Source organism: Scyliorhinus torazame, chromosome 15 (assembly GCF_047496885.1).
Source record: "Scyliorhinus torazame isolate Kashiwa2021f chromosome 15, sScyTor2.1, whole genome shotgun sequence".
Classification (NCBI taxonomy): Eukaryota; Metazoa; Chordata; class Chondrichthyes; order Carcharhiniformes; family Scyliorhinidae; genus Scyliorhinus; species Scyliorhinus torazame.
Window position 1 is genome coordinate 151718892 of NC_092721.1, and position 26846 is coordinate 151745737.

Below are 26846 nucleotides of genomic sequence, written 5' to 3' on the forward strand. Positions count from 1 at the left end.
GAAAAGGAAGAATGTGCAGGATTACGAGGAGGATTACGAGAAGTAAATTACTCATTTGGAGAGCCAGAGCAGACACGACTGGCTGAATATCCTCTGCCCGTGCTGTAACAATTCTCTGATTATAATCTTTCAATTTAATTCTATTCCGAACTTTGCTGTTAAGGCGTCGATAGTAGCAAGTCTGAGGATTAGGAGAAACCAATGGAAGGGATGCCAAAATGTTGATAGAAAGGAGAGAAAATAGAATTAGAATAAATTAACCAGGAATATAAAACAGATTGTATGAACTTTTACATTTGTATAAAAGGGGGGAAAATAGCTAAAGTAAGTGTAGGTCCCTTAGAAATCGAGAGAGGAGAAATTATCATTGGGAATGAAGAAACGGCAGATATGTTGAACAGGGGCGAAATTCTCCCCCAACGGCGCGATATCCGCCGACTGGCGCCAAAGCCGGCGCAAATCAGACGGGCATCGCGCCGGCCCAAAGGTGCGGAATGCTCCGCATCTTTGGCGGCCTAGCCCCAACATTGAGGGGCTAGGCCGACGGCGGTGGGATTTCCGCCCCGCCAGCTGGCGGAAATGGCGTTTGTTGCCCCGCCAGCTGGCGCGGAAATGCGGCGCATGCGCGGGAGTGTCAGCGGCCGCTGACAGTTTCCCGGCGCATGCGCGGGAGCGTCAGCGGCCGCTGTCAGTTTCCCGCGCATGCGCAGTGGGGCGAGTCTCTTCCGCCTCCGCCATGGTGGAGGCCATGGCGGAGGCGGAAGGGAAAGAGTGCCCCCACGGCACAGGCCCGCCCGCGGATCGGTGGGCCCCGATCGCGGGCCAAGCCACCGTGTGGGCACCCCCCGGGGTCAGTTCGCCCCGCGCCCCCCCCCCAGGACCCTGGAGCCCGCCCACGCCGCCTGGTCCCGCCGGTAAATACCAGGTTTGATTTACGCCGGCGGGACAGGCAATTTCTGGGCGGGACTTCGGCCCAACCAGGCCGGAGAATCCAGCGGGGGGTCCCGCCAACCGGCGCGGCCCGATTCCCGCCCCCGCCCAATCTCCGGTACCGGAGACTTCGGCGGGGGCGGGATTCACGGCGGCCTACGGCCATTCTCCGACCCGGCGGGGGGTCGGAGAATGATGCCCCAGATATTTTGTGCCTGTCTTCAGAGTAGAAAATATAAGTTAAATGCAGAAATAAAGGGTTAACAAGGGTGAGAAATAAGGGTGATTATATTGTGGAAGGCAAATGAGAGATTACGTGGAAATATATCCCACAGCACTTGACTAAAACAAATTGAAAAATTATACAAACCTAGAATCCCTACAGTGCAGAAGGAGGCAATTCGGCCCATCAAGTCTCCAACGGCCCTTGGATAGACTACCCTACTTAAGCCCATATGCCTCCACCCTACCCCCATAACGCAACCTAACCTTTTGGACACTAAGGGCAATTTATCATGGCCAATCCGCCTAACTTGCACTTCTTTGGACTGTGGGAGGAAACCTGAGGAACCGGAGGAAACCCACGCAGACACAGGGAGAAAGTGCAAACTCCACACAGACAGTCACCCGAGGCAGGAATTGAACCCAGGTCCCTGGAGCTGTGAGGTGGCAGTGCTAACCACAGTGCCACCGTGTCGCCCTTTGGATTGCATATTGCATTGCATCAGCTATTTGATTGCTTAGGATTCCATTTTGCATGGTCTGCTATTTGAAATTTGATTTATTTAAATAATATATTAAAATATACATATTAATATATATATTATAAACTTATAAACAGAGCAAAACAACAGAAGCTAGGTAATTCTAGTACAGCTATGAGCCATGTAGTTAAGAAACTACCAGCTGAATTAGTGGGCCCTATTTTAATTAAGAGGATGGGTTTCGAGTGTGTTAAAACCTAATCCAATGTACCCATGAGCTGAACAAGTAGGTGGAAGATTTTTGTCTGCACCATAATTCTGCCACATTGCGACTCCCTGGTTCTGATTTTGATTTGAGAGAATACTATGTGCAGAAGCCAAGTCAAAGCAGTGTTCAACCTATCTTATCTCAGCCACTTACTTACCTCCCCAGAAGCTAATGAAAGAGTAAATAGAGGCAGAGAGTATGCCCATCTTTTTAAAGCTGGGAAATAACACATGCTAAAAGGAGGTAAATGGAGGTGACAATTTATAAAACTATAAAACTGGGAAGCATACCTTGAGCAATTAGTTAGCCAAGTTAACTCAGGAGCAGGGTAACTTTCTACTGAGCATTCAAATGATGTCGTATTTCCCTCTTTCTTCATAATCATTTTTGGTTTCTTGGGTTTTGCTGCCAAATGGAATTACAGAATATTACAGTATTGGAAGAATTCACTTGAGTAGAAGAAACATGTAACACTGAACAGATCCTATTAATGAAGTAAGTATGCAGTTACCACCAACAATGGTTTGTGAGGGTGCCTCGTTCACTCAAATTCAAAGCAATCTAATCTGAGCAGTTTCAAGGGATTCTAATAGTTTCTAATAATCTTAAATAGCTCTACTTTCCAGTTTTCTGTAATCTAATTCTGATGTAAGCCTGATGTCAAACTTGGTTTTCTCACTTTAAAGATGAAAGAACTTGTATTGATTTAAAACTGTTCATATCCTCAGGATGTATCAACATTAATGACATAACTACTGGGTAGGCAAATGCCACAATCAATTTGCTGTAGCAAGGTACCACATGGATCCATAGAAGATAGGAGCAGGAGGACCTTAGGCCCTTCGAGCCTGCTGCGCCATTTATTACAAACATGGCTGATCATCCAGCTCAATAGTCTAATCTGCTTTCTCCTCACTTAGCCAAATTATATAAATGACCAGTTAATCTGTTTTTTGGTGATATTGATTGATGGATATATATTGACAAGAGCACGAGAAGAACTCACTGCTCTGGTTTAGATGCTGACCTTTTACATTTTAGCGAAGCACATTGAGCTTTGATTTAACATCTCACCCGAAGCCAGCACCTCTGAAAATGTAGGACTCCCTTAGTACTGCACTGAAGTCTCAGCTTAGCTTACAAATTTGAGTCCTGTTGTGGGTTACCTCTTTCTACAGATATTTTAGTGTGTGTGCCAGTTTAATGATATATTCTCTCACTAATGTACCCACAAATCAGGAAACAATGAGAAGAGGAACACTGTAGATGTGGGTGTGTAGACAAACAGAAGCCAGTAGTGTCTCATGGACTGAAACTTATTCTTTATTTTTAGTACTTACCTCTAACAAAAATTGGAAAGCTAATTGTATAGTTAGTGTTTTCACTTTCAACTGTGAGGGTATATATTCCAGAATGCATTTCTCTCATCCGGGAAATTGTGAAAGTAATGACTTGACTGAAAAAATGAATAAGAATCAGGTTATCAAGATATAAGTGCATTTCATATTAATAGTGTAATTTGTTGCTGCATTGTTCTTTATTGCTGCATTATTAATGCTTTAATGTATTTCCATTTCCCTCATTGAACTTAAGGTAAATTCAGAAAATGAGTGACATTGGATTGAAAAATCACAATAAGCAGTACAATTGTAAATGTGGTTGATCAAGCTAGTGTACTCTTCATACTTCATAAAGGGAAGTGAAGGAACCACATATGAAATGAATATGAACCACCAAATCTGGCAAGATTAAAAAAAACTAAAAGGCAATAATATTATCATTGAAGAAAAGGGTAATTGAACGTTATCACCATAATCAGAAATTAGATTGTTTCATATCAATTGTGATATATAAATATTGTAGCCTTTCCAAACTACACGAGCTCGCACAAGTTAAATCCTTTCCGTTTTAGAGTGGGATTTCACTTTGCATTCCTGGCACATGCTTGGTCCATGTGTCTGAAGATTGGGCTCAGAGGTTTCAATTTACACCTGCTTTTCTTTCCATTGAAATGAATGAGTGGAAAATTAGGAAGGTTGCTTTGTGGTACGTTACCCTCCTGTCTAATATTCTGATTTGAATTCTTAAGGGAAGAGGCTGGTTTGCACCTGGAATACAATAATGGGAATTTAGCCTACTAAAACAAAATAGTTGACCAAATGAGATATTGTAAGGGGTGGGAAGAGCTAGAACAAGGCGTCACAGTCTCAGGATACAGGGCAGGCTATTTGGGACTGTAAGAAGTCTTACAACACCAGGTTAAAGTCCAACAGGTTTGTTTCGATATTTAGGACTGAGATGAGGAGAAACCTCTTCATTGGGAGGGTGGTGAACCTGTAGAATTCTCTACCACAGAAGGCTGTGGAGGTCAAGTCACTTATTATTTTAAAAAGTGTTAGGAGATCGGACGAGACATTTGTTAGGATACCAGACAAGAACGGCAAACAACTTTTAAAAATTTGTTAAACTGTGGTTGGCATGGTGGCACAGTGGTTAGTGTTGCTGTCTCACACGCAAGGGACCCGGGTTCAATTCCGGCCTTGGGTAACTGTGTGGAGTTTGCACTTTCTCTGTGTGGGGTTCCTCCGGGTGCTCCGGTTTCCTCGCACATTCCAAAGATGTGCAGGTTAGGTGGATTGGCCATGATAAATTGCCCCTTTGTGTCCAAACATATGCAGATTAACTGGGGTTACGGGGATAGAGCAGGGGAGTGCGTTTGTGATCTCAGACCAGACTGGATAGATGTGAGGTTTCGTTTAGGACAGGTGCAGAGGCCGAAGTGGAGGTTAGACTCGAAACTTTACTCTGATAGGTTTTGTGGGAAGGTGAGAGTGGTAATTAAGAACCATGTGGGGCTCAACCAGAATAGTGAGGTGCCAGCAGCTACATTTTGGGAGGCCTTTAAGGCGGTGGTCTGAGGGGAAATTTCTTTTCTCAAGGCCCATAGAAATAGGATGAGGAGGGAGAAGTTATTGGATGAGATAGTTGAGGTTGACAGAAGGTACTCAGTGGCCCCCACAAACAAGCTGTTGGCAGAGAGGAAGAAGTTTCAAGGCAGTTTGACCGGTTGACAACGGGTAAGGTGGTGGGGCAGCTGCGGAGGTTGAGGGTGTGCAGTATGAGTATGGGGAAAAGGTGCGTCGTATGTTGGCCCACCAGTTGTGGCGTCAGGCTGTGTACAAGGAAATTCTGCAGGTGAGGGCAAAAAAGGGCGAGGTGGTGTTGAAGCCGGGGAGGATAAATGAGGTGTTTAAGGTTTCCTACGAGGGGTTGTGTAGGGATGAGCCAATAGGGGAGGCGGAGGATATTGGTCGGTTTCTGGATGGGTTGGAGTTCGGCGATCTGGAGGAGGGGAAGGGCAGCCATTGGAGGAGCTGTTGGGGTTAAGGGAGGTGATGGAGTATATTAGTAGGATGCAGTCGGGGAAGGGCCTGGGGCCGGATGGCTTTCCAACGGAGTATTACAAGCTCCGGAGATGCCCCCCCCCCCCCCCCCCCCCCCCACCTGGTGGGTAGGTTTAGTGAGGCGGTAGAAAAGGGGGAGTTGTGGCTATGTTAGCGCAGGCATTTTGCCGATCCTGAAAAAGTGGAAGGAACATTTTGTTGCCAAACACGGACGTGAAAGTCCTGCCGAAGGTGTTGCCGTGTGGATTGGAGGGGTGCACTTCAACTATCTCATCCAATAATCACAAGTGCTCCTCCCTCATCATCCTATCCCTATGGGCCTTGAACAAAATAATTTCCCCTCGGAAACTGCCTTCAAGGCCTCCCAAAATGTAACTGATAGTTTATGAGGACCAAACGGTTTTTTTTTGAAGCGGAGGCAGTTCTCTAGTAACATTAGAAGGTTGCTGAATGTAAGTATGACACTCTAAAGGGACGGTGGCCAGAGGTGTTCTTGGGCGCGGAGAAGGCATTTGACCGGGTGGAGTGGAGGTCCTGTTTGAAGTTCTGGAAAGGCTTGGGATTGGATCGAAATTTGTGGCGTGGGTTCGATTGTTGTATGCACCCCCCATGACTATGTTCAAACAAACGAGATGAGTTAGGGATATTTTGGGTTGCATAGGAGGATGAGACAGGGGGCCCGCTGTTGCCGTTGATATTTTGTTATCAATTGAGCTCTTGGAGATGGCCCTTTGGGCGTCAGCTGAGTGGCGAGGGATTGTGAGGGGGGTAGGGAGCATCGGGTATCACTGTATGCGGCCGACCTGTTGTTGTTTGTGTCGGACCATAGATAGAGTGGACGTGGACGTTTCCACTAGTAGGAAAAACTAGAATCCAAGGGCACGGCCTCAGACTGAAGGAACGATCCTTTAAATCAGAGATGATGAGGAATTTCTTCAGCCAGAGGGTGGTGAATCTGTGGAACTCTTTGCCGCAGGAGGCTGTGGAGGCCAAATCACTGAGTGTCTTTAAGACAGACAGAGATAGGTTCATGATTAATAAGGGGATCAAGGGTTAATGGGAAAAGGCAGGAGAATTGGGATGATAAACATATCAGCCATGATTGAATGGCAGAGCAGACTCGATGAGCCGAATGGCCAAATTCTGCTCCTATGCCTTATGGTCTTACGGATCGGTTGGAAAGTATGGGTAGAATTATCAGCTTGTTGAAGAGATTTGGGCTTTTTACGGCTATAAATTGAACGTAGGGAAGAGCGCGGTGTTCCCGGTGAATACGGTGGGGCAGTGAGCAAACCTGGAGGTTTCATAGAACATACAGTGCAGAAGGAGGCCATTCGGCCCATCGAGTCTGCACCGACCCACTTAAGCCCTCACTTCCACTTTATCCCCATGACCCAATAACCCCTCCTAACCTTTTTATTTGGTCACTAAGGGCAATATATCATGGCCAATCCACCTAACCTGCACGTCTTTGGACTGTGGGAAGAAACCGGAGCAGACACGGGGAGAACATGCAGACTCCGCACAGACAGTGACCCAGCGTGGAATCGAACCTGGGGCCCTGACCATGTGAAGCCACAGTGCTAATCACTTGCGCTACTGTGCTACCATTTAAGGTGGAAAATGAGCGGTATAGGTATCAGGAGATTCAGGTAACGCATGAGTGGGCCACAATGCATAGGTGGAACTTGACAGGGTTCGTGGAAAATGTTAAAGGGGACTTTAAAAGGTGGGATACGTTGCACTTGACGTTGGCAGGGAGGGTGCAGGTGGTAAAGGTGAATATGCTGCCAAGGTTCCCGGTTTTTTTCAGTCCCACTGGATCTTTCTCCCTAATGCATTTTTCTGGAAGGTGGAGGCGCTGGTCTCAGAATTTGTGGGGGCAGGGAAGGTGTCGAGGGTGAAGAGGGCTTTGCTACAAAGACAGAGGCAGAGAGGAGCGTTAGCGTTCCCGAACCTGATGCACTATAGCGGGCAGCAAATATGGAGACAGTGAGGCGTTTGGGGGGGGGGGTGGGGGGGGGGGGAGTATATCAGGTTGGAGGAGGTGTCCTGTAGGGGCTCAGGTTTGAGGGCCCTGGTGACGGCCTCGTTGCCGTTAGCCCCCAGGAAGTACACTGGGAATCCGGTAGTGGAGTCGACTTTTAAGATTTGGAATTGGCTGAGGAGGCACTTTAAATTGGACCAGATGTCAGTTGATGCCACGACATGGGAACCACAGGTTTAAGCTGGGGGGAGTGGATGGGCGGTGGAGGGAGGAGGGGTTGGAGCGGGTCAGGGATATGTTCTCAGAAGGGAAATACGCTGGGTTGGATGAGCTAGGGGGGAATGAGGTTAGGTACTGGCAGGTGTGGGACTTTGCGAGTAAGGAGCTGCTGCCAACTACTAGAGAAACACTGCTGGAGAAATTGCTGCTCCCATGGGGGAGGGCAGGATTGGGGACATATACAGCTGGTTGGGAGAGCAGGGTAAGGCACTGGTGGAAAGCATTAAGCGGAAGTGAGAGAGGGAGTTGGGTAGGGAGATAGGATGGGGGCTCTGGTGTGAGGCGATGCAGCGAGTGAACTCAACTTCCTCCTGATTTAGAATGAGCTTGATTCAGTTTAAAGTGGTACACAGGGTGCACATGACTTAGGCTCGGATGGGTGGATTCTTCCCGGGGGTAACAGATGGATGTGAGAAGTGTTGGTGGGAGCCGGTGAATCATATTCACATGTTTTGGGGCTGCGAGACGCAGGAGAGTTTCTTGGAGGCACGTTTGGGACCTTATCGAGGATAGTGGGGACTGAGGGGAAGCCGGACCCCATAGTGGTGATCTTTGGGGTTTTGGAGGTGCCGGAGCTGCTGAAGGGGAAGGGGACCAATGTCACGGCCTTCACCTCTCTGATTGCCTGGCGACGGATGCTTTTGAATTGGAGTTCGATATGCCACCAGGGATTGCGGCTTGGCTAGGAGACCTGTACGGGTTTCTCAGGTTTGTAAAGGTTAAGTTTGCCTTAATGTTTGGGCGGCACGGTAGCACAGTGGTTAGCACTGTTGCTTCACAGTGTCAGGGTCCCAGGTTTCATTCCCACTTGGGTCTGGTAACCTGTGTGGAGTCTGCACGTTCTCCCCGTGTCTGCTTGGGTTTCCTCCATGGGTCTACTTTTGACAATAATAAAGATTATTATTATTAAGGGGGTCAGAAGCAGGCTACAAGGTATGGTGGAGGCCGTTCAGGGTGATATTTGCGAGCTGTTCGTCGCAAGGAGATGGGGAGGGAAGGGATTAAAAGGGGGAAAATGTACAAACTGGTACCTCTGTTTTTCTGGAATGTGGTTTTGTTGTTATTGTTTACATTTGGAATAAAATATCTTTAAAGGAAAAGGTTTATGAAGCCGATGGTTACGAGAAATGGGGCAGTGTGACCGAGGTGGACTGCCTCCTATGGGCACAGGGCATCCGCATAGGTGGCATCCACACCTCCTACTCTACTTTGTAAACACCAGCCACGCAACCAAGCCGCCGAGCTACCCGCTTGGCATGGGCCTCCCCCTGCTGTGGGTAAAATAGTAGCGGGGGTGGGATGAGGTCCTGAAGTGGCCATAAATTGGCAACTTAGGGGCCTCAATAGGTCCAAGATGGGATGGTTCATCTGACACCTACTCTGCTCCCCATAAAGTCAGCAGCTGGTAGGAAGGCCACGCATTGGATATTATAAGCCCCTCCCCCCCCCCACCCCACCTCCATCCCCCACTTTCAAACCTGCCAGTGGGGAAGCATAAAATGTAGCCCTTGGTGCTTGTACAACCATGACCTTTTTGTCAAACACAAGTCGGCAATTTCAGTTTGGTGCACATCACAAATCAGGAATATCACTTAATGGTTTCTAATGTACCTGTAATAAAATAAATTACCTGTGCAAGGTGCAATAATTTGCATTGCATTGAGGTCTGTTCTTAAAGTTCCAGTAACAAGATATATTCCCAGAAATATTCACGATCACGTTCAGTGTTATAGAGTCCAAAAGATTAACTTCCATTTTGCTGACATTAACCTGAAATTCTAAGTCACATTTTACATCAACTGTGTAGAAAAGAAAACAAAATGGCAAAATCTTGAAATCTAAGCGCGATCTAACAAAAAAGTTTCTTTTGTGGCGGGTTTTGCTGGGAATTTCCCACCGGCTCTGTCACGAGTTCCCCACCACTATCTAACCATATTTGGTCACTTTTCTGGGCCCTGGGGAGTTTCTCCCCGACCAAGTCCACACTTAGAATTATTTTCATCGCTGGGGAGCTGAACTCGCTGGGCACACCGGCTCCTCAGACAACAGGCCACCATTTTGAAAGGGTGTCCCGATCTCTAAGAGGGCGTGTGGGACCCCGCACCCATAGAAAATGTAAACCCCCACTCACATGGGCATTACTTCACACCCCCGCAAGTTACGACACCCTGCTATGTGGTTGCTGAGGGCCCCCCTTTTCAGGCCTTCCCACCCCCCTTTTGGGCCCCCCACTTCTAGGACCCCCACACTTCACCCCCCAACCTTCCAGAGGCCCCTTCATAACCACCCTTTCTTACCCCTCTTCACCCTCTTATGGGCAGTCACCCCAGTACCTGACCCTTAGCAGTGCCACCATGGCACCTGGGCATCCTGGCATTGCCACACTAGCACCCTGACAGTGCTTATGCTGGCTTTGCAGTGCCACCCAGGCACCTTGGCAGTGCAAGGGTGGAAAGGTGCCCTGTTCCAGCGGGAGGACCAGGGTGCCACACAGCCCTGTTCCTGATCACCCAGATAGCCCAGGAGACTCCCCCCCTAGGTGCTGTTTTGCCTGGTCCAGGTTTGTGTGGACCAGTACTGAACGGCACCTAGCTGGGGTCTCCCTAGAGAGGCCGTTAGATGCCGAGAGCCCAGTAGATCCCAGATGTGCATACCTATGTGAGTTTAAAACTGACTTAGGCGTGGGAGGCCTGGTCACGCCTATTGTGGGCGGGATCCTGATCGCAACGCCTTGCGAAGTCTGAGTAGATCTCGCAAGGTGTACTGGCTGCCTGGAAGCCTGAGTGAGGCTTCCCCCGGCATCTACCGGCCACATCGCCCTCCCGTTCAGGAGAGACTCAGCCAGTAGATCGCACCCATAACATTTTATTTAATTAAAATCCTTAATTAAAAAGTGTTAGGAAACAAAGGTAGTTTAAGGGACTTACATTTGTATTGGTAAACCTCAGAAATAAGAGGTTTAGTTTTAGGAATGTTTAATTTAATGTTTCTGTGCCTGGAAGGCTAAAACCTGTAGTTAGATTCATGCTGGACAAAGGTGTTTGTACGTGTAGGGTTTGATAAGTTCCCACTGTGTTTCTGTTGTGCTTAGTGAAGAATAAATAGAAGTAAGTTGGTGCTTAGCAACAGGAAGTCACTTCCAGAGGGAAGGGCTTTCCTTTGTTCTTAGTTTTAAGTGGAAGCCAGAGCAGTTGGACCAGTTCATTGAGGAGTGATCAACTCTCAACTCTGCCAGGAGAAGCTGGACAGAACAAGGGAGTTGCAAAAATTGAGGTTTCCTAATGAACAAGATACAGTCCAGATAACCAGGGAATTGGGACAGAAAGGGTGTTTAAGAAGTCTGGAGTTAAGTGCATAAAGACCAAAGTATTGTTCAGAGGAATTCAAAGAAGAGTAAACAAAGTGTTCTGAGTTAAATAGACAATTGCAGTAAATAGATTTAAAGTGGGACAATGGACTTCAGAGGAGAATAAATGTTTGAAGTCAGTCTGGGAATCAAGAGTTAAGCAGTTATGAGTAGTTTGCACAGCAGTCAAAACAATGAAATCCTAAAGGGGTCTGTGTGAAATCCTGGACTGGATTCACTGTTAAGAAGTGGAGCAGAAGCTTTGTTTAAAAGTGTCATTTTTAAAACGTGAACTGGATTTCGGAATGTAAACCGCTTAAGGAAAGCATAATTATGAGAGAAGATTTTAAAGCAAATTTTTGGCAGTGGAGTTAGAGAAATTCTTATGTGATCATCATCTGGGGGAGGTTCTGAGGAGACATCCACAAACATTCACTTGAGGTTCAGAGTGGTGAGTATATCTACCCACAGCCATCTTGAGTGCTTAAAAGGGACCTTTTGTGTTAATGAGACCATTATTGCATTAAGATGTTCTTTGTAATCTATGTTAATCCACTAAATCTGTGTGCATTTGTTAAGATAAAGGGAGACTAAAGTATTGTATAATCATCCTATTTTTCATGTTTAATAAATGTTTTTTTCTTGTTGTTCAAATTAATTAGTGCGCCTGCGACTCTGTTCCTCCACATTTTATAAAATAAAGTAAAAGTTACAGTCTTTTCAGCCAGGGTTCCATTCTGGGATCTTCCTATTCAGTTGTAACACCAACTGAGATCGTAACAGAAGCACGTTTATGTCTGAGAGAAATACTAATAAATAGTTTAACATAGTAATGAAAATATTTCACTATGGAGCACGAGTAACTTCATTCATACCATTGGCTTCGTACATCAATATTTGTCTTCTTTCCGAAATGCTGGTGTTGATACAGGATTGCCTTTGATTTTCATCTGTGGCAAATGTCTATAAAATTAAGGTCTGAAATTGAATGCCCCATATATATTTGATTTGATTTATTATTGTCACATGTATTAGTATACAGTGAAAAGTATTGTTTCTTGCATGCTGTACAAACAATGCATACCGTACATAGGGAAGGAAGGAGAGACTGCAGAATATAATGTTACAGTTATAGCAAGGTGTAGAGAAAAGTTCAACTTAATACGAGGTAACATTGTTAGAGGGTTTAAAAGAGTTAGAATGAAGTTTTAGAAGCATAGAACGAGAGTAAAAGATAGAATTAGAGGGTATGCTGGGCACAGCTTGCAAGAAGTCGCCTTGCTCCGGCGCCATATTTCTTTCTTCATATTTTGTACTGTACAAATATAATTGATTTTAAATACTAAAGAAAGCTGAATAACTGCTTCACAATATGATGTCCAACCAATGGGCTGAACTTCCCATTAGGGTACTGCAACAAAAGAAGACAGGAATTTACTTAAGAAATAAATGTAAACTCCAATGGGGGAACTATAAGTGCTCCAAGATGGATGACTGTAGATGGATAGAATGGTTTTCCTCAGCCTTAATATCTTCTGATGTTGAACGCACGGTTTCAATTTAATGATATGCAGTATCATATAATCAATCTGTTTACATGCAGCTAGTTAGTACTTATCCTGGGATGTATTGAACATTAAAAATTACAGGCCGGAAAAAAAACATCCAGTCCTCAAGCCTTTTAACATTCCCAATGCCTGCAGCATCAAAGTGGTCCCTGGGGGCCTCCTATTACCAGGTTCCCTGTGGGGGTCTACCGATTACAGTGATCACTGTGAGGGGGGAACAGGTCGGGTTACCGACCACCCAGGCAATCTGGGGGTGGGGGGCTGCTGTGCGGTGCATGGGCGGGGGGGGGGGGGGGGGGGGGGGTTCGGAGCTGATTTATGGTGCGGGGAGGAAGTGGCCGGCCGCAGGGCTCCACTATCGTGTCGCCAGATCAAAATGGCGGCCGGATAGTGCGATTCCCTTGGGAATCCCCCATATTGCACAACATGCATAAATTTGCATGGCAAGGAACATGGATTTCCTTGCCGGATTGTGCTCCCAGGGGATCGTAAACTAGTTGTAATTCAGTTCCAGCAGGAGGAAATAGTCTCCCAAATGGAGAATCCTGCCCTTGATTTAGAGAACATCCACTGAAAAGATCACTAGTCAGCAGAATCTCTGTTTTCAAGTGAACAACATTATTTAATTCTAAATCTTAAGATTACATGGAGCAGTAGTTACCTTTGTTGCCTACAGCGTTGAGGACCCGGGTTCGATCCCGGCCCCGGGTCACTGCCTGTGTGGAGTTTGCACATTCACCCCGTGTCTGCATGGGTTTCACCACCACAACCCAAAGATGTGCAGGTTAAGTGGATTGCCCCTTAATTGGAATAAAAGTAATTGGGTACTCTATATTTATTTTTTAAAAGATTTACACTGAGCTACCCTGATAGTTTAGACAATAAATGCATTGCCTTGTGTGATACTGAGCTAGATAAACCGCAAAGGTCCTCGGTTTGATTACTATAGGGTGGCACAGTAGCGCAGTGGTTAGCACTGTTGCTTCACAGCGCCAGGGTCCCAGGTTCGATTCCCGCTTAGGTCACTGTCTGTGCAGAGTCTGCATGTTCTCCACATGTCTGCGTGGGTTTCCTCTTGGTGCTCCGGTTTCCGCCCACAACTCCCGAAAGATGATCTTGCCAGGTGAATTGGACATTCTGAGTTCTCACTCAGTGTACCCGAACAGGCACCAGAGTGTGGCGACGAGGGGATTTTCACAGTAACTTCATTGCAGTGTTAATGTAAGCCTACTTGTGACAATAAAGATTATTATTATTAATTGATGGAACTTGTTCATGTTAGCTCAAGCAGTTGGGGAGATGCTATACCTGGCCTCTATGCCCTCGGCTGGAGAGCCAGAAACTCATGAATGTTTTCATTCTGATTGATGCCCATTGATCCATACTACAAAGTACCCAGGGCAGTCATGGTAGCACAGTGGTTAGCACAGCTCCAGGGTCCCAGGTTCGATTCTGGCTTGGGTCACTGTCTGTGTGGAGTTTGTACTGTGTCTCCCCGTGTCTGCGTGGGTTTCCTCTGGGTGCTCCTGTTTCCTCCCACAAGTCCCGAAAGACGTGACATTCTGAATTTGTCCTCTGTGTACCCTAACAGGAATGTGGCGACTGTGGTAGTCACCACTGATTGTTGTTACTAGAGGTAATACGGTAAGGCTCCTGTACTACAGGTACGGGGGTAGATCCCTGCCTGCTGGCTCTGCCCAGTCGGCGGAGTATAAGTGTGTGTGCACACCGAGCTGCTCCCATTCTGGTAACAGCTGCAGGAGGCCACACATCTCTGCCTAATAAAGCCTCGATTACTCTCTACTCTCATCTCATCGTAATTGATAGTGCATCAATTTATTAAGCAGAGATATTACAGCGATGGAACTACGCATCAAGCCAGATCGCCTACAGCTGCACCCGCAAGCAGCCAACGCCACGTTGGCCTTCGACCACTGACTAGCTTGTTTCGAAAGGTACCTCGGATCAGCGACTGAACAACCCTCGGTCGCACAGAAGCTCCAGATCGGCGACTTCCGGTGACGGCGGGCGGGAGGCAGCTGCACATTGGAGGGCTCCCGTTCGGGAACGGCATTTTCAGGGCTTTAAGCTCGGTACCAGGGTCCACGGAGGCGGCAGAAGCAGGGAGAAGGCACGGAGGAGGCACAGTGAAGACACAGGAGGAAAAAAAACCCAAAGAAAAATGTCGAGGGTGAGCAAGAAAACGGCCGGAAAAAAAACAGCTGAAGGTGGGTCGGGGAGTGGAAAGGTCACCGCGGGGTCACCAAGGAAAATGGAGGCTGGAGCACCAGGGAAGGCCGCACTGCTTACGGCTGAAGAAATAACAAAGGTGATGGCTGCGGAATTTGAAAAGCAGTTGGCGCAGATTGCGAAATGCATGGAGACGGTGAGGAAGGAGGTGAGGGAGGTTTTGAGTGTGCTGGTGGAGGAGGTGAGGACGGAGGTGGTGAGCGCAGTGGCGGAGGTGCGAGAGCAAGGGGAGGCGCTGAAGGAAGTGGAGGAGACGTTATTGCAGCATGGCGATCAACTTGCCTCGATGGGGAAAGAGATGCGGAAGGTGATAGGCACTAACAAGGATCTGCGAGGAAAAATGGAAGACCTGGAAAACAGATCCAGGCGACAGAATTTGAGGATTGTGGGGCTGCCCGAAGAAGTTGAAGGACCGAAGCCGACTGAGTATTTTGCCGCGATGCTGGCAAAACTATTGGGGGAGGATCCCTCCCGATATGAACTGGATCGGGCTCATCGGTCGTGGAGGCCTGTACCAAAGGCGAGTGAGCCGCCAAGGGCAGTGACTCTGTGCTTCCGTAGGTACAGTGTGAAGGAGAAGGTCCTGAGCTGGGCCAAGCAGAAGCGGGTGGTGCAGTGGGCTGGAGCTGGTATACGTGTATACCAGGACTTTACGGTGGAGCTGGCAAAGAGGCGGGCTGCCTTCAACTGGGTGAAGAGGGCACTGTACATTAGCAAGGTGCAGTGCGGCATTGTATATCCAGCGAAGCTGACGGTGACTTACAAGCTCAGGGACTTTTATTTTGGAACGGCGGAAGCAGTGGAGGAGTTTGCGAAAGCAGAAGGACTGTGGCAGAACTGACAAATTGAGGAATGGCCATGTGCCGATGTAACCTCATGACTGTATTTTCTTCTTTTTTGTATCACTGCGCGCGGGTGTGGGCTAACGGAGCCAATGTGGTATATATTTGGACAAGGGAAGGGACGGAACTTTCACTCAAAATGAGGGTTCTTTGGGGTGTAGGTGGATATGCGGGGTTTGTGTGCTAAAAGGGGGATCTTTGGGCTTTCCTAGGGCCGGGCAAGTGGGAAAGGGACCCGGGCGGGGGCCTCCACGCTGGCCGGTTTAAGCCGGCCAGTGAACGGGAGTGAGGTGGGGGGAGGGGCTGTGGCCATCGGAGCCTGGCAGAACAGGGTCCGAGTGGTCTAGCCGGGGTGGAAAGTTGGGGGGAAGGAACCGAGGTTGGGAGGAGGAGTTTTACAAGAGGCAGTGGACGGGAGGAGCTGGAGACCTGCGGTGGGTGGGTGGGGGGGGGTGGGGGTGGAGAGCCGTGTAGATTAAGGGTGACTACGGGTAATCCCTGATTCCTTTTTGTCATCTGTTTATGTAAACATGCGGGTTGAGGTTTGGGGGTTGGTGGGTAGATGGGGTCGTTGTTATTATGGGGACTGACATATCTTACTGATTATTGTTTATTGTTGATGGATGTAAATGTGGGAGAAAATGTGAAAAAGGAGAATTAAAAAAAATTTTTAAAAAGAAGTTCCAGATCCTGTACTCATGGGTGAGCTCCGAGATTTTTCCCCTTATCCGGGATGCGCCCACTTACCCTGAAGGTATGGAGCTTCTGAAAGGACACTATATCCGGCCGATCAACAAACTCTACGCCTGGCACCTCCTGTCCTCGAGGCAGCAACTCCCCGGTGAGTTATTGGACTATTACTGGCGTGCCCTGCACATCCAGGCAGTTTCGGCCGCTGGACATACAGAACTCTTAACCAGAGACTGTTTTGTTACGGGCATGGGGTCGGCGTACATCCGCCAGCACCTATTAGAAGGGGGTACGCTCGATCTCGCGGCGACCAGGCAACTCGCGAACTCGCTAACGGTAGCCTCCCGTAACGTACAGTCGTACGCCCCCGACCGCATGGCGCCCTCATGGACATCGTGGGCCCCACCAGCGGCCGCCCCCAGCCCACCGCAAGCCTGCGCTGCGCGGCAGCCGGCCAACCCTGGGGGGCCCAAGTGCTATTTCTGCGGGCAAGCAAAGCACCCCCGGCAGCGCTGCCTGGCGCGGAGTGCAATCTGCAAGACCTGGGGAAGAAGGGACATTTCGCTGCTGTGTGCCAGGCCCGGTCGATCGCTGCTCTATCTAGGCCCAGTGTTCCTGCACCCCCCACGTGCGAGTCATGGGCGCCGCCATTTTCATCCCCGCAGACCATGTGCGGCCCGTGGGCGCCGCCATCTTCCTCCCAGCCGACCACGTGCGTCTCGTGGGCGCTGCCATCTTTAACGTCGCCCGCCATGTGGGCGGCGCCATCTTCGGCGCCATTTTGGACGGCGCCTCAAGACCCCTGCTCGCCGGGCACTTCAACTGGCCGTTCATCGCCTGCCACCGCTGATGACCAGCCCGGGGCCTACCAACACTAGCCGCAGCTCACCTCCATCACGCTCGACCAGTCCCTGCCGCACAATCTCGCAACTGCGACGACGACGGTGAAAGTCAATGGGCACAAGACATCTTGCCTTTTTGACTCCGGGAGCACGGAGAGCTTTATCCACCCCTCTATGGTAAGGCGCTGCTCCCTCGCGGTACACCCCATTACCCAGAGAATCTCCCTGGCCTCCGGATCCCATTCCGTGGAAATCCAGGGGTACTGCATCGCCACCCTCACCGTCCAGGGCGTAGAGTTCAGCAACCTCCGGCTCTACGTCCTCCCCAACCTTTGCGCTGCCTTGTTACTCGGCCTGGACTTCCAGTGCAACCTCCAAAACCTAACTTTAAAATTCGGCGGGCCCCTACCACCCCTCACCATATGTGGCCTCACGACCCTTAAGGTCGACCCACCTTCCCTGTTTGCAAACTTCACCCCAGATTGCAAACCCATCGCCACCAGGAGCAGACGGTACAGCGCCCAGGACAGAACCTTCATCAGGTCGGAGGTCCAGCGGTTGCTGTGGGAAGGCATCATTGAGGCCAGCAACAGCCCCTGGAGAGCCCAAGTGGTAGTAGTAAAGACTGGAGAGAAACACAGGATGGTTATTGACGACAGTCAGACCATTAATCAATACACGCAGCTCGACACATACCCCCTCCCACGCATATCTGATACGCACATATTGCACAGTACCGGGTCTTCTCCACAGTGGACCCGAAATTTACCTACCACCAGCTCCCCATCCGCAAGACGGACCGCCAATACACTGCATTCGAAGCAGATTGCCGCCTTTACCACTTCCTTAGGGTTCCTTTCGGCGTCACTAACGGGCTCTCGGTCTTCTAACATGAGATGGACCGAATGGTTGACCGGTACGGACTGCGGGCCACCTTCCCATACCTAGGTAATGTCACGATATGCGGCCATGACCAGCAGGATCACGACGCTAACTTCTTCAAATTTCTCCACACCGCTAAACTCCTTAACCTCACGTACAATAAGGAGATGTGCATGTTCCGCACCAACTGCTTAGCCACCCTTGGCTTTGTTGTGGAAAATGGAGTTCTAGGGCCCGACCCCGACCGCATGTGCCCCCTCATAGAACTCCCCCTCCCCCACTGCCCCAAGGCCCTGAAACGATGCCCGGGGCTTTTCTCCTATTATGCCCAGTGGGTCCCTAACTACGCGGACAAGTCCCGCCCACTCAGCCACTCCACAGTTTTTCCCCTGACGGCTGAGGCCCGCCAGGCCTTTAACCACATCAAGGCAGACATCGCCAAGGCCACAATGCATGCGGTCAACAAGACCCTCCCCTGTCAGGTCGAGAGCGATGCATTGGACGTCGCTCTGGCCGCCACTCTCAACCAGGCAGGCAGACCCGTGGCATTCTTTTCCCGCACCCTCCATGCCTCCAAAATTCGTCACTCCTCTTTCGAAAAATAGGCCCAAGCCATCGTGGAAGCTGTGCGGCATTGGAAGCATTACCTGGCCGGCAGGAGATTCACTCTCCTCACTGACCAAAGGTTAACATTAGGGACCTTCAAGCGGCTATTGGATAGGTACATGGATTACGGTAGAATGATGGGGTGTAGGTTAATTTGTTCTTAATCTAGGACAAACGTTCGGCACAACATCGTGGGCCGAAGGGCCTGTTCTGTGCTGTATTTTCTATGTTCTATGTTCTATGTCGGTTGCCTTCATGTTTAATAATACACAGCGGGGCAAGATCAATAATGATAAAATCTTACGGTGGAGGATCGAGCTCTCCACCTACAATTACGAGATTTTGTATCGCCCCGGGAAGCTCAACGAGCCCCCCGATGCCCTATCCCAAGGTACATGCGCCAGCACACAAGTGGACCGACTCCGGGCCCTACACGATGGTCTCTGTCACCCAGGGGTCACCCGGTTCTTTCACTTCATAAAGGCCCGCAACCTGCCCTACTCCATTACGGAGGTCAGGGCTGCCACCAGAGACTGCCAGGTCTGCGCGGAGTGCAAACCGCACTTCTACCGGCCAGACCGAGCGCGCCTGGTGAAGGCCTCCCGCCCCTTTGAACGTCTCAGCATGGATTTCAAAGGGCCCCCCCTCTTCACCGACCGAAACACGTATTTCCTGAACGTGGTCGATGAATATTCCCGATTCCCCTTCGCCATCCCATGTACGGTCATTAAAGCGCTCAACAGCATCTTCGCCCTGTTCGATTTCCCCACTTACGTCAACAGCGACCGGGGATCCTCTTTTATGAGTGATGAGCTGTGTCAGTTCCTGCTCGGCAAAGGCATTGCCTCGAGCAGGACGACCAGCTACAACCCCCGGGGAACCATGCAGGTGGAGAGGGAGAATGGAATGGTCTGGAAGGCCGTCCTGCTGGCCCTGCGGTCTAAAAACATCCCAGTCTCCCGCCGGCAGGAGGTCCTCCCCAACGCGCCCCACTCCGTTCGATCGCTACTCTACATTGCGACTAATGAAACCTCCCATGAACACCTCCTTGCCTTCCCTAGGAAGTCCACCTCCGGGGTTTCGCTCCCAACGTGGCTGACAGCTCCAGGACCCGTTCTCCTCCGCAAAACACGTGCGGATCCACAAGGCGGACCTGTTTGTCGAAAGGGTACAACTACTTCATGTCGCCTGGTGTATCCCGACGGCCGCCAGGACACAGTCTCCCTCAGGGACCTGGCACCAGCTGGATGCCCACCACCACACGACCCCGCCACCCCTTCGATTGCCCCGGCGCCACTCCCCCTCCCCCCAGCGCACCTCACTAAAGCCCCCACCCCAGGACGATCCGTCCTCCCACTGGTTCCACCCGGGGATGAAGATGAGGACAACACGCTCCCGGAGTCACAGGCGACCAAGTTGGCGCCTGCATCACCAGCGGGACCGAGGCATTCACAGCGGAGGATCAAGGCACCCGACCGGCTGAATTTGTAAATTTTCACCAGACTGTAAATTTAAGATTTTCACAAACCTGTCAATTTTTTTCCACCACCCCCGCTGGACTCTTTTTTAACACGGGGTGAATGTGGTAGTCACCACTGATTGTATAATAATTGTTACTATAGGTAATACGGTAAGGCTCCTGTACTACAGGTACGGGGGTAGATCCCTGCCTGCTGGCTCCGCCCAGTAGGTGGAGTATAAATGTGCGTGCACACCGAGCTGCTCCCATTCTGGGAGCAGCTGCAGGAGGCCACACATCTCAGCTTAATAAAGCCTCGATTACTCTCTACTCTCGTCTCGTCGTAATTGATAGTGCATCAGCCAGCGACTAGGGGTTTTTCACAGTGACTTTATTGCAGTGTTTATGTAAGTCTACTTGTGGCAATAAAAATTATTATTATTATTTTGAGCATAAGATTGGAGTCCGCTGTGATGCCCCAATTATTTTACCAGTGATTGACAACCATTTGAAGAATTGTCATTTTTGGGAGTTATACAGTACATCTATTGGCATGAAAGAATGAGTCAATAGCTTCAGGAGTGGGAAGAACTTATTATTTTTTTAACAGAAGAAAACTAAATGAAATCGCAGACTAGAACAAATGATAACATACCTTATTTAATATGTGTGATGAATCCAAATGATCCAATTTGGTAAGATAGATCAAAACATAGTCAGTCTGAGAAGATCCATTGTTCACTATTTGTTCAGGAACCACAGGGAATGCAGCATTTGTGACTGTCGGAAATAAAACTTGTTCTTTAGTACACTCCCTTTATTCAGTTGAATGTCCCTATGATCACAACTGTACAGATCAGTAGCTACATTTTTAAACTCTATTTTGGGATAATTATTCTGTTAACCAGCCAGCAAAGCCCATAAAAGATATGTGAGGAACCATGGAATTTTACAGGTCTCATAATTTGAAAATGGCAAATTGAACATCACAGGGTGAATATTCCTTCACCTCATTTCCCGTAGAATGCACGCAAAGTGCACAGGCTATTATGGGGCTGAAGCGAGAAGAGGATGGCTGGTTAGCTCAGATGGTTAGAGCATGGTGCTAATAACACCAAGCTCTCAGGTTCGTGCGCCGTACTGGCCATGATAATGATGGTTTCCTCTATGCCATAGTGTGGAGTCACAATAGTATTATTCAGGTTCAGTAAATTCTATGGAATCTTCCCACACTGGACCAGAGGAACTAAGTCAAAGTAAATAATTCTCGGATTTATAGCAACCATAGCCAAAAATGAAAGTGTATTTTCCTCACTCTAGGAGATTCAAAGTATGAAGGAGATGAGCTGAACATCAATAAATGGTAGCTTACCCACTGACAAGAGTGGGTTACAATTCTGGTAGTGAGTGAAGAGATATAATCCATACAGGCAATAAAGGATTAGCGTCTACGATGGTTTGATTTGTTTGATCTGCACCATTGGTACAGCTTGGTTCAGCGATGCCAACCAGCACCAGTACTGGGCTCTGCTTGGGGGATCCTGGTGAAAATGGTTTCCTGCTGAGAAGTCCAATTTGGAGCTGAAGTTAAGAATCCCTGAAACACAAAGTGTTGAATGATTCCCTGCAGCAGGAGTCAGTTTTGAAAATTTACTGTAGGTTGGTGAGTACCATGGTGAGTTGGATGCCATTATTAGCCAAGATCTTTATTCAATACCCAGCAAGTTTGAGTCTTAGTTGGCATTTCAGTGGTGCTGATAACAGAGATCCTGACCCCAAGAGTAACTTCTAATAGAAACTGGAAGTGTATCTCAATGACCCCAATGCCAAATATGCAGAGGGGGCTCACTTTGCTCAACAGCATTTCTTCACTGCAGTTAATTAAGAGATACACCATGCTTAGTTCCAGGATGTTGGGACTTGACACCTGACATCAGTGCTGTGATATTGCCAACCAGAATGGAACAGAAGTGTGATAACCCTCACGAGGACCACGGTGGGTCATTGATTGATTCCCCCATGGGCTTCGTAGAAAAAGGGTTCCCGTGGTGAGCGGGCGGAGGCCCGGCCAGCTGGGGCTCATTAGCGGGACCTTTGAATATCGCTCCCAGACTCGGCAGTTCCTGATAGTCCTGGTTTTGTTTTGTGGACCACGGTAGCGGATTTATTTTCAGTTTAAAATAAACCAGTTTAGCCTTTCACTCCGCGGCTCCTGGAATTATTACAAGAAGGATGCTGATATGCTTATTTATGAGCCATCATGAAGGGAATCAAAGACCTTACACTAGTAAAAAGAAAGAATCAACTGTAGGCAACAACAAAATGCTGAAGCACAGAAACTGGTAGGTGATTCAAGGCATCATTTGTCCCTTGCCAGCAACTGCTTCTGGGAAAGTAACAGAATGAAAACTTTCCAGCTGGAATAGGATGCCTCTTCCAGCCAGATAGGCAGAATATGGTAACCAACAACAATGCAAGATGATCTTCAGTAGACTCCTCAGGAGGTTATCATATCTACTCCTCACTTAATGATATAATATAGTCTGAATTGTCTGGCCGTTTGCTGACGATGGGATCTCTGGTCCCGCTGGGAGCGCACTCCCGCCCATGGGTTTCCCGGCGGCATGGAGTGGCTTCAATGAGAAATCCCATTGACAGCAGCGGGAGCAGATAAACCCAATCATCACTCGTTGACACTCCCAGGAACAGTGCGCCGCCTCCAGCCGCCATGAAACACGTGGCTGAGAGGCCGGAAAATCCCGCCCAGTACTTATCAATTTAGGACCTATCGATGGTAAAGCAGACAAAGGTGCTTCACAGGAGCATAATCAACCAACAATTTAAAGGAGATACGTTTTAAAGGGGATGAGAGGCGAGGAGAAGCAGGGTAATTTAAGGAGGAAATTCTAGAACACAAGTCCTGAACAGCGAATGGAGCAGTCGCCATTGGGCAGGGTAAAGGAAGTCAGGATGTTGTTGCAGAACAACAACTTGCATGTATACAATATCCTTCAAGCAAAAAGAAGGTCAAAAGTGCATTATTGTGGAGTAAGAAAATAGAGGCAGCATGGTAGCATTGTGGATAGTACAATTGCTTCACAGCTCCAGGGTCTCAGGTTCGATTCCCGGCTTGGGTCACTGTCTGTGCGGAGTCTGCACATCCTCCCCGTGTGTGCGTGGGTTTCCTCCGGGTGCTCCGGTTTCCTCCCACAGTCCAAAGATGTGCAGGTTAGGTGGATTTGCCATGATAAATTGCCCTTAGTGTTCAAAGTTGCCCTTAGTGTTGGGAGGGGTTACTGAGTTATGGGGATAGGGTGGAGGTGTTGACCTTGGGTAGGGTGCTCTTTCCAAGAGCCGGTGCAGACTCGATGCGCCGAAGAGCCTCCTTCTGCAGTGTAAATTCTATGATAATCTATGAATGCTGAACCACAAAAAGAGAAATTAGGGATGGTTGACCGCCGTTTGGTCAAATAGATGAGTTTTAAGGTAGATGTCCCGTTCACCTGTCCTCCCTATGCTCATTGACTTATAGCGGTTGTCAATGCCTTGATTTTAAAACCTCCTTCCTTATTTTCCACTCCCATCATGGCCTTGCCTCTCCCTAACCCAATTATTTCCCCCAGCCCTCTGAGAAATTTACCCTCAGATCCTAGCTTCTCATGGATTCCTGATTTTAATTGCTCCACCATTAGTAACTTGTTTTCAGATGTCAAAGCCCTAAGCTTTGGGATCTCCCCTCTAAATCTTTTCCCCTTGCTTTCTTTCTTTAAGATGATTTTTAAAACCTCGGCTGGATTCTCCGCGGCCCCGCGCCGAAATCGCGTTTGGCGCGGGGGCGGAGAATCCACTTTCACGCCGAAATTGGGCCCGCGCTGGTCAGCCGATTCTCCTGGACCCGAGAATTGGCGCGATCGGGGAGTACGCCGTGCGGCTGGGGGCCTATTGAGAGAGGCCCGCTCAGCGATCCTCTGCTCCCAACCGGCCGAGTTCCTGACAATGTGGAACTAAACTGCTATAGCCGCCCTGATGGGGGTCAGGGGGATCGGACACCGGTGGGGGCCTTATAGGCGGCGGGGGAGTGCTTGTGCTCGGGCGTGCGGCCGATCAGGGTGGTCTAAGTTTTTGAGTCTGGCTCCGTGGTCCATGTCCGCCATGGAGCTCAGCGCGGCTGATGGAGACCGCCGCCATGCGCGTGCGCGGACTCCAAACCAGAAGTGTGGGGGCCTGTATCTGCAGCTAAAGCTGTGAGATTTACTCCGGGTCCCTGCTATCCCCCTGCAGGGCATTGAATTAGCTGTACTTTTTTCCAGGAATTTATGGAGTGAAACTCCAGCGTTTTTACACCAGTATGGGGGACATAGTCCCATTTTGGGAAAATCCAGCCCCTATCATTTTGACCAAGTTTTTTACATTCTGCCGCAATATTTCCTTATGTGTCTTTAATCTCGCCTCTTAATGTTCCTGTGCACTGCTCTGGAGCAATTCATTATGTTAAAGGTATTATATAAATTTACGTTGTTGTTTTGTTCCAACATACTACCGAGATATTATAAAAAACAAAACTGCATTCCATGTACCTCCACTGCATGATTGCAAATATGAAATGACATGACATTCATAACTAAATCTACCTGTGCTCCTCAGTTAGCTCCAAGAGTATAATAAATCGGTGTGCCATAGTCAGAATAACCTTGACAATTTTGAGACACATCTGTCCCTCTCAAAAATTCATGATGTAAATACTGTCTCCTATGAGGGATAATAGGAGACTGAGATTTACATAATCTTTGCTTGCTTTATAATTGGTTGGCATCAGCAGCAGAATTGATTATTATCAGTATAATTCTGAATGAAATTCTAACCAGGAAAATGGTAAATGGATCTCACGGTTAGAGCCTTGAAACAGTTATTATCCAGTTCCATTTATTTAAGGAAATGTTGATATGCAGCTTGAGTTAATAGGAATACTATTGCATTATTAGCAATTGCTCAGCTGCACAAAGTTAACAAAATGTGGTGTTCAGGCACGGCTACAAATTGCTGCTGAAAAGCATTGAGTTTAAAATTAAGTAATAGATACAAAGATATCTTACACTGATGTACAGCAATTAGATTTTGAAGCATTGATTCGTGAGTTTGGATCTGGGTCAGTAGATGATCTGGTTAAAATATTGCTTGCAATGGATGGAGTCAATTGAGACAACTTAAGCTATTGCTTAGCTGAGTGCTATCTGGAAAGGTGCACATGGTGCATGAATCAACCAGAGGCAGTTTGCCTCTCTAGTTATCTCACCAGCCAAAGTGGGCAGGTAAACAAGAGAGGACCTGCAGGAGTAGGGGCCAGGAAAGGTAAATATATTTTCAAAGCTTAAATTTTGGGTAGCGTCTCCAGCAGTTGCTATAAGAAGATGATCACTCACAACAAGTTAGTTAATAGGATGGGTCCTCCCCTTATTCACATATTCAAGAGGTCGAAAGTAACACCTATTTGAGGTATAGCACGGTAGCACAAGTGATTAGCACTGTGGCTTCACAGCGCCAGGGTCCCAGGTTCGATTCCCCGCTGGGTCACTGTCTGTGCGGAGTTTGCACGTTCTCCCCGTGTCCGCGTGGGTTTCCTCCGGGTGCTCCGGTTTCCTCCCACAGTCCAAAGACGTGCAGGTTAGGTGGATTGGCCATGATAAATTACCCGTAGTGTCCACAAGGGTTGGGAGGGGTTATTGGGTTGCGGGGATAAGGTGGAAGTGAGGGATTAATGTGGGTCGGTGCAGACTCGATGGGCCGAATGGCCTCCTTCTGCACTGTATGTTCTATGTCTATGTATAGTATCCTTTGGCTAGATTGTGTGATAGTCTGAACTGTAACTGTTTCAAGTAGATGATTCATAAACCAAAACAACCTTTAAACAATCCCCAGGCTAATGTTCTTATAAGGTTCTTCAGCTTGTGGCTACAATACTTTGGGCAAAAAAAGGAAAGTAAAAAAGGAAGCTGTGGTGTATCAAAATAATATTTAGCACATATAAATTCAAGTTCACAATTGCACTATATAACATTGTGTCACTGTTCATGTAGGGAGGTTGACCCACTAAACTGCAAGTTTGTGCCCTCACTTTCTGCCTGGAAAACAGACTGAGTCTGATTTCACCCCCAGGGAGTTCTGGGAAGTTGAGAAAACAACCCTTAATAAGAATGACTAATCATAGAATCCCGACAATGCAGAAGGAGGCCATTCGGCCCATCGAGTCTGCTCTAAACCTCCAAAATAACACCCCAACCCAGGCCCACTCCCCCACCCTATCCCCATGACCCTACCTAACCTTTGGACACGAAGGGCAATTTGTCATGGCCAATTCATTTAACCTGCACATCTTTGGACTGTGGGAGGAAACAAGCATCTGGAGGAAACCTACGGAGACATGGGAAGAATGTACAAACTTCACAAGACAGTCACCCAAGGCCAGAATCAAACCCGAGTCCCTGGCGCTGTGAGGCAGCAGTGCTAACCATGACTTAGTATTTGGTTTTAATGGCAGTATAAATGTTAACACAGAGTATCAAATTAAAGTTAACATAGCTTTATACTGTTCAGTGACTGCCTGCCCCCACAGTGCAAGTCATTTGCAGCCACACCAATCTATGATGACAAGACTTTTATTTTAGAGCAGCAACAAGAAAAGACAAAGGAACCTTTAAACAATCTCTAGGCTGATATTCTTGTATGGTTCTTCAGCTAGTGGCTTGATTGCTTTTGGCTCTTCCCAACTACTACAGGCTTATTTAGGTGAGT

General features: G+C 48.3%; 1 protein-coding gene across 1 annotated transcript in view; it reads right to left on the minus strand.

Annotated features, from left to right (window-relative positions):
• flt3 (fms related receptor tyrosine kinase 3) overlaps nt 1–26846 on the minus strand; it is a 206556-nt gene that overhangs the window by 107881 nt on the left and 71829 nt on the right. The window contains exons 2-6 of the mRNA XM_072476942.1: nt 20713–20837; nt 11794–11881; nt 9203–9350; nt 3243–3358; nt 2193–2307 (exon numbers count right to left, since the gene is read on the minus strand). Of these exons, the coding sequence (XP_072333043.1) occupies nt 2193–2307; nt 3243–3358; nt 9203–9350; nt 11794–11881; nt 20713–20837 (592 nt within the window). The remainder of the gene's footprint in view (nt 1–2192; nt 2308–3242; nt 3359–9202; nt 9351–11793; nt 11882–20712; nt 20838–26846) is intronic.